Raw genomic sequence first — 12,359 nt, 5'->3', positions numbered from 1 at the left:
AGTACTGGGGCAGCAGCTGGAAAGTGCCAGGGACATACGGGAGGAACTGAATTGTCTGGCATAAGGGCAAGAGCTGGGAGAGGGCAGTATTCTTCCAGATAAAAGTGCTGGCAGAGGCCATTGTTCCTTTTCTGAGTCCTTCCACCACAGAGCCAACAAGTAGGCACCATTAACCTGGCTCACACCGTTTGCCCTACTCTGGTGATTCCCTGACACCCGGCTCCACCCCACTTGTGGGCCCACCCAAGCTGTTTCCAGTGGCTTTTCCATATAGACAGCCTGTCTTGGCAGTTTATAAACTCTCAAACAAGCAGCATCTGCCCTCGGCATGCCCTGTACCTCTTGCTAAGTGGTCCCAGGCCTGGCACTAGGGGCAGTAGCCTTGGTTAGTAGCTTGGCTTCTCATGGGCACCTCCATTCCTAACACAAGTAGCATCCATCTGCTGGTCACGTTGTAGCTCATGCTGGATGGTCCCGGGCAGGACATAGGTGGTGGCTGATCTTGGTCTGCACCTCCCAGGATGCCGAGAGCCACCTCTATAACAATACACTCAAGAGGCAGATTCAGTGGGCACCACTGCACAACTGATCCTCCACAACGGTTGTAGGCAATTAGCCTGGGGATAAATCCCTCCCATTGATGTGCCAACAGCAAACAAGGCTCAACTATAACAAAAGGGTGTACACAGTCCATATGGGAAGGGGTGCTCCTGGAGTGTCCAACCTGGGTAATCGGGGACCCTGTGCCACTGGACCCTACAGGACAATACTATATAAGGCCACTCTACCAAGCCCTAGATATAGCAACTCTATCTAATACATAGAAACCAACACAGGGAGGCTGTCAAAATGAGGAGACAAAGAAACATTTCCTAAATGAAAGAACAGAATAAAACTCCAGAGAAAGAACTAAACAGAATGGAGAAAAGCAACCTACCAGAGGCAGAGTTCCAAATACTGTATAAGAAAGCTCAATGAACTTACAGGAAGAATCGATGATCTTAGTGAGAATATCAACAAAGAGATAGGGAACATAAAAATGAAACTAGTAAACATAAAGAACCAGTCAGAAACAAAGCATACATTAACTGAAACGAAGAATACATTACAGGGAACAAAAAGTAGAGTATCTGAATAAGAGTAGCAAATCATAGATTTGGAAGACAAGAAAGCAGAAAACACCCAATCAGAACAGGTAAAAAAAAATCCCCCCAAATGAGGATCGTGTCAGGAGCCTCTGGGAAAACTTCAAGTGTACCAACATTTGCATTACGGGGGTGCTAAAAGAATAGTTTAAGGAACTGAAAACCTATGTGAAAAAATAATGATGGAAAACGTCCCTAACCTGGTGAAGGAAACAGATAACAAGTACTGGGAACACAGAATCTTAAGATTCAAAGAGGCCCACACCAAGGCACATCATAATTAAAATAGACAAAGGTTAAAGATAGAGAATCTTAAAAGCATCAAGAGAAAAGCAGTTAGTTATCTACAAGAGAGCCTCCATATGATGGTCAGCTGATTTCTCAATGGAAACTTTGCAAGCCAAAAGGGATTGGCAAGAAATATTCAAAGTGATGAAAAGCAAGGATCTACAATTAAGATTATTCTACCCAGCAAAGCTATCATTTAGAATCAAAGGACAGATAAAGAGTTTCCCAGACAAGAAAAAGCTAAAGGAGCTCATCACCACAAAACTAGTATTAGAAGTAATGTTAAAGGCCTTCTTTAAGACGGGATGGGGGTTAGGGAGATAGGTTAAAGAGGGATTAAGAAGTACAAATTGGGCCCAGCCAGTGTGGCTCAGTGGTTGAGCATCAACCTATGAACCAAGAGGTCACCGGTTCAATTCCCAATCAGGGCACATGACTAGGTTGCAGGCTCGATCCCCAGCAGGGGGCATGGAGGAGGCAGCCGATTAATGATGTTTCTCTCTCATTGATGTTTCTATTTCTCTATCCTTCTCCCTTCTCCCGGTCTGTCTCAAAATCAATAAAAATATATTTTTTTAAAAGTATAGATTGGTAGTTACAAAATAGTCATGGGTTTATAAAGTACTGAACAGGGGATAAAGTCAATAACCTATCTAATCTAATAAAAGACAAACATGCAAATTGACCATACCTTTGCTACGGCTTAAGCCACGCCCACCAGCCAATCAGAGCGACGATATGCAAATTAACCCAACAAAGATGGCGGCCGGCAGCCACGGAGCTGGAGCGAGCAGGAGGCTTGGTTGCTCCAGTGATGGAGGAAGCCAAGCTTCCCGCCTGCCGCGGCCGGCTCTGAGCTCCACTCAAGGCAACAAAGTTTCAATTATAGAAGATAAATAAACCCCAGATACCTGCTTTCAGCTGGTCATGGCCACAGAGCTGGAGCGGGCAGGAGGTTTGGGTTGCCCCTGGCGATGGAGGAAGCCAAGCTTCCCGCCCGCCCTGGCCAGCTCTGAGCTCCACTCAAGGCTACAAAGTTTCAATTATAGAAGGTAAATAAATCTCAGAATAAAAAACAAAGAAAAAACAAAGAGGCTGGGAGCGTCCGTCGCCAGGGGGTGTGGCCAGCCTGAAAACAGCCATCAGCTCCTCACCCAGGCTGGCCAAACCTCCATGGGATGAGGGTCCCCACTGGGGAGGGCTTGACCAGCCTGCAAACAGCCATCAGCCCCTCACCCAGGCTGACCAGGCACCCCACTGGGACCCCCATCCTGATCCGGGACACCCTTCAGGGCAAACCAGCCGGCCCCCACCCATGAACCAGGCCTCTATCCTATATAATAATAGGGTAATATGCAAACTGACCCTAACAGCAGAATGACTGGTCACTATGACACACACTGACCACCAGGGGGCAGACACTCAATGCAGGAGCTGCCCCCTGGTGGTCAGTGCACTCCCACAGGGGGAGCTCTGCTCAGCCACAAGCCAGGCTGACGGCTGCCAGTACAGCGATGGTGGTGGGAGCCTCTCCCACCTCCTCAGCAGCGCTAAGGATGTCTGACTGCAGCTTAGGCCTGCTCCCCGCTGGCAAGTGGACATCCCCGAGGGCTTCCAGGCTGCCAGCGGGATGTCTGATTGCCAGCTTAGGCCCAATTCCCCGGGGAGCGGGCCTAAGCCAGCAGGTGGTCATCCCCCAAGGGGTCCCAGACTGCGAGAGGGCACAGGCTGGGCTGAGGGACTCCCCCCCATGAGTGCACAAATTTTTGTGCACCGGGCCTCTAGTATATATATAAAAGCCTAAGGGACCATTACAACCAGTCGCTATGACAACCACTGACCACCAGGGGGCAGACACTCAATGCAGGAGCTGACCCTTGGTAGTCAGTGCACTCCCACAGCCAACCTCCTGTGGCCCCTCCCCCTGGCTGGCCGGCACTCCTGATCAGCCCGATGGAGGGGGGGCTGGCTGGGCCACCTCCCATCGTCCCTCCCCATGGCCGGCCTGGCCCGGATGGGTCCCGATCACTGACCAGGTCAAGGGACCCGACCCATGCATGAATTCGTGCACTGGGCCTCTAGTAGTGTAATAACTATGGTGTCAGGTGGGTACCAGATTTATGGGGGTGATAACTTAGTAAGTTATATAATGTCTAATACACCTGAAACTAATATAATTTGTGTGTCAATTGTAACTGAAAAATAAAAAAATTATGCGTATTACCTCTTTATTATATAGGATATTTCTGAATATTGTCACTATTTACAATTTGAGATCAACAGTTCATCTGAAACATGGTTCTGTATTTTTTATTCCTTACTATTTTTCTTCTAATAAAAATATTTGAGTGCAATTTTATACATGCTGGATCAGAGTTTTGCAATTGCCATGAATTTGAGATAAAAGGTATCTCAATAAAATTCATTCTGAAAATAGATTACTAAAATAATTTGACTGTAAAACTTAACAATTTTACAGACACTGGGTGCATTTAGCTCCACAACTAACTATATATTATATTACTAAAAAATTAAATGTACAATGTTAGCTCTTCTCTGGTAACAGTCGAGCTGACCATTAAACACATAAGAGATGTTGGTAAGCAATACACTGAACATCTTAATCTTAGTCCTAACCAGTTTGTCATTTCCCCTCCACTTTCTCACATTGTTCTTTGTAACAGGCCACAAAATTGGTTTCAATACCCATAACCTTTATTAAAAATCTGAATAAGCAACCTGATGTTTTCAATTATACTGTATTCCATTTTGTAAAAATTGCTGGTCTGACCATTAAACTGACTGAATGACTCATTAATATGTTTGGTTATGATCAGAAGTTTGAAGAACATTGCTCTAAGTTACATACCTATAGGAGAAGTTGTTGAGTGAGAGTTGTCATTCTTCAACTTTATTGGATAATGTCAAATTACTCTCCAAAAGTGATTATATCTATTTGCTTCATCGCTGCTCCATATCCTTATCTATGGTATCTACCTTTTTAACATTTGCCATTCTGATGGGTATGAAATAGTATTTCATTGAAATTTTTATGTTTATCAATCTTTTTGTTGTTAGTACATACTATTCTTGTCTGTTTCGGTATTAAAATCATATCTTTCTAAATAGACTCAGAACAACTATTCTTTTTCTAGCCTTTGCAACATCTACACTAATAAAAGAGAAAAATGGTAATTGGCGTACAACGATACCCTTTTCATTGGCTAATCAGGGCTATATGCAAATTAACTGCCAACTAAGATTGGCAGTTAACTACCAACAAGATGGCGGTTAATTTGCATATGTAGGCACAATGCAGGGAGGCGAAAGGGAAAGCAGGAAGAAGCCCCCTGCCACTGACAGTGATCGGAAACCCAGGGGGGAGCTAAGAGCTGGGGGGCAGGGCAAAGGCGGCCCTGGGGCTGCCTTTGCCCTGCCCCCCAGCCATGATCGGAGAATCAGGCGCCTTTGCCGCCCTGGCCAGTGATAGCAGGAAGTAGGGGTGGAGCCAGCGATGGGAGCTGGACACGGTCGAAGCTGGCAGTCCCGGGAGCTAGGGGTCCCTTGCCTGGGCCTAAAGCGGAGCCCACGATCGCGGGGCCGCTGCAGCCGTGGGTCCCCGCTGCCCGGGCCGGACGCCTAGGCCAGAGGCGTTAGGCCTGGGCAGGGGCGGAGCCTGCAACCGCGGGGAGCTGGGGGTCCCCTGTCCAGGCCTGACACCTCTGCTGGAGGCCTCAGGCCTGGTCAAGGGGCCGATCCGGTGATTGGTGATCGGAGGGTGATGAGGGTCAACTCCTCTGGCCGAGGCATCAGGCCTGGGCGGGGGGCTGAGCCGGGGATTGGGGGGATATGATGGTCCCCTTGCCCAGGCCTGAAGCCTGGGTCAGAGGCTTCAGGCTTGGGCGGGGGGTGGAGCAAGCGATCAGAGGGAGATGGGGGTCCCCTGCCCAGGCATGATTCCTGGGCCAGAGGCCTCAGGCCTGGGCGGGGGCCAGAGCCAGTGATCGGGGGGAGATGGGGGTCCCCTGTCCAAGCCTGACACCTCTGGCGGAGGCGTCAGGCCTGGGCAAGGGGCCGATCAGGTGATCGGAGTGTGATGGGGGTCTACGCCTCTGGCTGAGGCATCAGGCCTGGGCAAGGGGCAGAGCCAGCAATCGGAGGGGTCTGGGGGTCCCCTGCCCAGGCCTGATGCCTGGGCCAGAGGCATCAGGCCTGGGCTGGGTGCAGAACCAGTGATGGGGGGAAATGAGGGTCCCCTGCCCAGGCCTGACACCTCTGTCAGGCCTGGGCAAGGGGCCGATCCTGCGAGTGGAGGGTGATGGGGGTCAGTGCCTGAGGGCTCCCAGTATGTGAGAGGGGGCAGGCTGGGCTGAGGGACACTCCCCCCACACACACACCCAGTGCACGAATTTCGTGCACCGGGCCCCTAGTTTTATATAAAATTTGAGTATCTGTTTCTTGAAATTATGGTAAAATTATCTGACCTTGTGATTCTCTTAGACTGTTTGTGGCAGTTTTAAAGTATATTTTCTAAGGTATTTCATTTCACTGAAGTTTTCAAATTTACTGATATGTTTTCATGTAATTTTTATACTATTTTTCAATCTGTGCTTTATTAATAATTATACTCTTTTTAATTAACATATTGTGTCTTTGTGAATTTTTGAAATCTTGCCAGAAATTCATTAGTAACTTTATATTCATTTCTAAAATAAGCATTAAAGCTGGAAACTTTTTTCTAAGTACCACTCTTAGCCAAATCCCACAAGTTTTACATATAGCATTTCATTATCATTCAGTTAAAAGTTTATAATATTCTTTTATCAGATACAACTATCTCATAAAATAGATTTTATTCGTAATTCATAATATATAGAGGTTCTCAAGCTTCACTAAGTTAAAATTGCAGATTTCTGTGCTTTATCACAGGCTTTGATTGATAAGATTTGGGCTGAACTCAGGAATTTGCATTTATATATACATTAAAAAATACCCAGGTAATTTTGATTAGGAACATATGCTGAGAAACAATGATCTAGAATGGCCCTGTCCAATGCCAATGAGGAACTAAATTTTTAATTAAAATTTAAAAAATTAATTTAAAATCTAGTCATATGTGGCTACTGTCTACTATATTGGACAGTGCAAATCTAAGTTTTTATCAAGACCTTAGTTGTTTTTAATTGCAGTAATTTAATACATAGCCCATAACCATAAAACTCAAAACAAGGTAATAAAATCATGTGCCAAAATTAGGCTAAATTGCCAATTTTGTTCAGTATAATTCCACAATCTTTCACATGATGAACAGTAATATTTTTAGAAGTATGTAGGAGTGAAGAAGCTATGGAAAAAAGAATATTTTCTCTTTAACATTAAGGGTACTAGATCTTTTAAAAAACTACAAAGAAAATAATTTTAAAATTTCTTTTATCAAATGTCTAGAAAAAAATAACTTAATATTTTAAAGTTATAAGGATAACAATTTGAACTGTTCACAAATACTTGCTTTTAATTTTATACCAAGTAATCTCACTGATGAAATAGTTCTGAAATCTTTTCAGTTATAAAGCTTAACTATATATTCCAAAATTCACTGCAGCTTATCTTACAAAAGGAAGACTAGGCAGTTCTACACCACAATGACATTTATCGCCACAACAAATAGGACCTTGCAAAGGAGAAAAGAAGGAAATGCATGAGACCCAGTTTCCCCCTTTCTCCTAATTTGTATGTGACTTGTTATTTATGAAGTACTATTGTAGAACTTCTAACACTTGTAATATCAAGTAACATTTATCACCTTAAGTAATTTGGTTCTGCAAATGACACAAAAAGGGCATGCTTTAATCTTGGAGAAAGAAACAATTTAAATGAGAATCCAAAATATTGGTTACATAGATTATATGCATATATGCCAGATATTTAGTTTTCCTAAATAAAAAGCATATATGCACACATTGCCTAATTGAATTTTTAAAAATTCCTGATACCAGTGGCCTTTACAAACTTATATTGCCTCCCTTGACTTTGTTTTCTTTCTGCATATTACAATCACAACTTAAGAAAAAGAATGGGTGTAAGCAGGAGGATTGGAAAGGATATGAGTAGAAAATACAAAGGTAAGAGATATAATTATTATAGGCTATGTATTAGAATGTTATTGTAATTCAAAACAACAAATCCAGACCTGGCCAGTTTTCTCAATGGTTACAATATCAGCCTGTACACTGAAGGGTCTCGGTTTGATTCCTGGTTGCAGGGTCAATCCCTGGCCCCAGTCAGGGCACGAGTGGGAGGCAACCAATGGATGTGTGTCTCTCACATCAATGTTTCTCTCTCTCCCCCTCCTCTCTTCTTCTCTCTCTAAAAAATCAATGGGAAAAATATCCCCACTCCTTGGGTGAGATTAAATAAAAATAAAAAGACAAAAACAAACAACTAACTCATATTTAAAGACACCTACCAAATAAGAGAGAACATTAGGTATAAAAGCTAAGTTGATTTTACCAGTAGAGATGGAGGTTCAAGGTTCAAAGTGTAGGAGAAGGTGCCTATCATTTATGCAGAGAGATAAATAGGCATGAAATAGTAGGATGTGGAGGGGAATGACTTATTCTTCTTATTAAAAGATAAGTCAGTTGACAGTGACCCAAAATAGCAGGAAAAGAAATGGATTATCATTCAATTATGAATCACGTTTTGTATTGAATGATTCTGTTCTTATTTTTCTATACACCTTTTTGAATTGCTTTTCAGCTTTTCATCTGACTAGTTACCTTCTCAGCACACTTCATTGCTCAAAAATAGGTTCTGGTAGGAGTCCTTCTGAATAGAACTACCCACAATTCAGAATCACTAGAATATCTTGTTTCCCCTTTAATCAAAATTTCTAAAAACTCAGAAGCTGTCAGTTTTTAATTAACCACAACAAACAGATTTGCCTCTCATTTACATACATGTCCTATTGCACTGGAAGAAATGCTTCCATAGTGAACAGCCTCTTACACTGCCTGAAAGATGTCAGGTTTCCATCACGGACTGGGTTTTTTTGCTAATTTCCTTGGTATGATAATTCTTATGGTAACTTGCATGGAAATACTTTGGAATATTTGACCCCTAAGAAAAAAATTTTAAAACCATTAAGTAAGAAAACAATCTTATAAGCTGGTTATACCCTTTTCTTTACCATATATGTTCAAGCCAAATAAAGGTGAGGCATGACATTGCACAGTGCTCAACTGCTGCCTTCCCTGTCTAGGCAGAGGCCCATATGCTGCCCCTGTGCTCCACGTGTTATAATCTGTCAACCCTTATTCAGGAGGATTTTTTGTCTTCCAATCAGGCAAAGCAGATCATCTGTAGGTATGGCCTTTCTGGATTATGGGAAAGTAAAAACTTATACTCCACCCTAAGGGTACCTTCCTAAAGAAGGGCCTCCACCGAGGCTGAATTTTACTTGTTAAAATTTTCTACTTCCAGCAGAAGCTCCTTTAGCAGTTAGTTGTGATTCAAAGGTTCTGGCCACTAGGTGTGTCCTTATGCAACTTAACCTTCCTGTGCCTACATTACCTATGAAAAGTGAAAAATAAAGAATGCTTATAGCATTGTAAAGGTAAATGAGACGCAGCACCTGGTCGGGACAGTGTTGCCACTGGCAGGGGGGAGGGAGGGCTGTGGAGTAATGAGGTCAGAATTAACTGGGAAGGGAAACGGGGAACTTCATGTGATGATAGCAATGTTTTATCTTTGTTAAGGATTTGGATAATATAGATCTATTTGTTAAAACTGGTGAATATGCAAGTAAAATCTGTGCATTTGATTTTATGTAAATTTTAACTCAAAGAAAAACTATAGGCAGATATTTTACTCTACTTAATGAAATACATGCTGAAATATTTAGGGGAAATTATGCTAATGTTTGCAGTTTACCTTGAAATATATAAAAAAATTTAAGAAACTGATGGATGGATACATGATAAAAATAGAGTAAATAAGTAGATAAATCAGTGATCACTGTAACATCCTTTCAACTTGGCTGTATGTTTGAAAAACGTTACAATGGTAAAATAGAAAAAATCACCCCCCAGTACAGAGTAAGCATTAGTCAATGAGTGCAAATAACTACAGGGTGTCCCCAAAAATGTATACACACTTTACAGCTGGTAGCTCAGTTGATATTTCTTTCTTTTCAGATTTAACCCATTGGAATGAATAATTATTTAAAATGTGTATACATTTTTTGGGGAGACACCCTGTATTTTGTGCTGACAAGGGATGATGAATAGGAGGTCAAATCACTGAATCGACTAGATTTAATCAAAAGAGAAGCAAAATGCTACTTTTCCCATAAACTGTCATTTTAAATGATCATTTATTTAAATTAAAAAAGAAACTAAAAAACTCTTTGGCATCTTATCTACAATAATAAAATCAAAATATGCTAATTAGACCAAACGACCTTCTGGACAACCACTGGACAACCACGCTATGACATCCACTGGCCCCAGGCCAGCCAAGGCAGGTGTGATGCGATTGGTCGGGGGCCCAACCATTGCCCCATGTTCGCCCCACAGAGGGAGGTCCAGGCCACTGGCCGGCAGGGCGATCAATCAGGGGGCTCCACGATCACCCCAAAGAGGGAGGCCCAGGCCACCAACCAGCGGGCTGCGGCGGGTGGGAGAGGCCACCCTCTGCAAGGGAAGCCCACGTCCCAGGTGCCAGAGGGAAGCCGGTGCTGGCAGCCGGGGGAAGGAAGGCCTATTCTTGAATGAATTTCGTGCATCGGGCCTTTAGTATAAATATAACTCAATAATTTTCATTTCTTTTATTACTTCCTAAAAAAAGAAACAGATTAAGAACACATATGATTCAGGTAGCTAAAGTTAATAGACATGACACACAGGGAAACCAGCTATTAGAATAGAGTAGGTAGAAAGAGAGAAGATAAAAAGCAAATACAACTTTAGTGTATGACAAATCTCCCTCAAATAGTTTCTTATTTCTTGAATACCTCTAATGATACACTATTAAAAATGAATACAACTTCCTATACATTATCCAAAAGGTGCTGTTAACAGATTTTAGTGCTAAAAATGCTTTATTTTGTCAAGTCTAATGAGGGGACATCAAATTATCAGATGGTTTTATTTTATACAGCTCAGACTAAAATCATGACTTATAGGTAGAGGCAACTGAACAAGATACCCAAATAAATATATGTTGAGCTCAAGAAGGTTAGTTGGCTTAGGACTTCCAACTTATTTACCTACCAGGTCTAAGCAGTGCTTGCAGCAAGAGAGCAAAGGTACAATAGAAAAGGAAAGGGAAGCTGGATGTGGGGTGGTAAGGGCTCTTGGGAATGAACTTCAGGTTTCAGAATAATTATTGGCACTTCCTCCAGCCTCTGTAGCTGGGTAAGAGATGAAATATTGGCTTAAGTGGATATTGATATGAAAATCTGAAACACTTCTTATATATTGTTAATATACTCACAGTTTCTTTTTCAAAAAATTCACTTACTTGATTGTCATTTTCATTATCTTTGATAACCAAATACCTCAATAAGTTTAATGAAGCCATTATCCTGTTAATTAAAAATATGTGTTACAGTACAGTTTTATAAAATCAACAGCAATTTCAATGAAAAAGTAAGCTAAAACTCTGGGTATATTCTTATAATTATGCTTGTCATTGAAAGCACAATTTACCCTTGAACAATGCAGGAGCTCGGGGTGCCAAACTTTGCACACTTGAAAATCTGTGTATAACAATGTATTCCCTTCATCATAGTTTTTGGAGTAGTAATAGCTCATTACTCTTGTTCTCCAAGTTCAAAAATATAGCTGTGAAAAATACTAATCTTTTTCCCCCCAAGGAAGCCTTATTAATCTTAATATTTGAGTATCACCTGTTGCTTCCTGAATTTTAAGGTTCCATTTATAACCATTTCTCTATATCCATGTGAGTATAATGAAAGTGACATTACATGTTCTATATGAAAAACATGATGTCCTAGAAAACAAAACAATAAAACCTAAACACATACGCTTTGTATAAGTTGTACACATATGCTTTGTACTTGTAAATGTCTATTAGCTGTACTGGAATGCTGGGTACATTGAAGGCACAAAATTATACTGTTGGTTACACTTCTGGAAAGAAGGGTTGTTTCGTTTTTTTAGCAAGGATGCATGATCTTTATTTTTAAAAGTTGTATTAAGTTTATTAAACAAATTTGAATAAATAAAAAGTGGAAAAAAGAGTTTTTAATTTGGTTTTACATAATACCTAATTACTTAAATATGAAAATCTTTATGTGCTTTTATGAATTAACCATAGATAACATAAAATCATAGGAAGATATAGCTTATTACTTCTCAATTTACTATGTGAACCTTAGTAGTCATCACCTCACCTATCTGAGTTTTGCAGTAGATCTGTTTCAGCACCTTCTGGGAGAAAGAGTACCAAATCTAGAAGGGAAATTAGCTGTGGTCCTGTAAACCATTTGTTGTTATGTGTTCTCTGTAAAGCAAAAGAAAAACTGAAAAAGGCTTTAGCAGCTTGATAAATGTGCTTTCTAATACCTTGATACTACAAAAATAAACTATTACACATTTAAAATATATACTTTTTAACTTTAATTTCCATTCTGTCATTTACTATTTCCAGACATCTGGAACAAACTGCCAGTTTGTGAACACTGGTGCATTCTTTTTCTTTCTTTTTTTTATATGGAATCACTGAGTGTCCACAAACAGATGAGAATTCAGTTTCCATTACTATTTCCGAAGTGTACAGCAAAACAAAAAGAAATCATGTTATCAGCACAAAGAACACAATTTAAATCTATAATCAAGGAAGCTTCAAAATTAAGGTTTAAAAAAAAAAAAAGAAATAGACTGTTGAACCTCAGAGGGAAGG

General features: G+C 41.2%; 1 protein-coding gene across 3 annotated transcripts in view; it reads right to left on the bottom strand.

Moving 5' to 3' along the window:
* Window positions 1-12,359, bottom strand: part of GLMN (glomulin, FKBP associated protein) — a 44,788-nt gene that overhangs the window by 3,328 nt on the left and 29,101 nt on the right. For 2 of the 3 annotated variants that reach the window (XM_059688858.1, XM_059688859.1), the window contains exons 15-16: window positions 11,851-11,960; window positions 10,929-11,019 (exon numbers count right to left, since the gene is read on the bottom strand). In XM_059688858.1, coding sequence (XP_059544841.1) covers window positions 10,929-11,019; window positions 11,851-11,960 — 201 coding nt within the window. The remainder of the gene's footprint in view (window positions 1-10,928; window positions 11,020-11,850; window positions 11,961-12,359) is intronic. The other variant, XM_059688860.1, reaches the window with a different exon arrangement.

The sequence above is a fragment of the Myotis daubentonii genome, chromosome 3, assembly GCF_963259705.1.
Source record: "Myotis daubentonii chromosome 3, mMyoDau2.1, whole genome shotgun sequence".
In the NCBI taxonomy this organism is placed as follows: domain Eukaryota; kingdom Metazoa; phylum Chordata; class Mammalia; order Chiroptera; family Vespertilionidae; genus Myotis; species Myotis daubentonii.
This window is presented reverse-complemented; position numbering and strand designations above follow the sequence as displayed.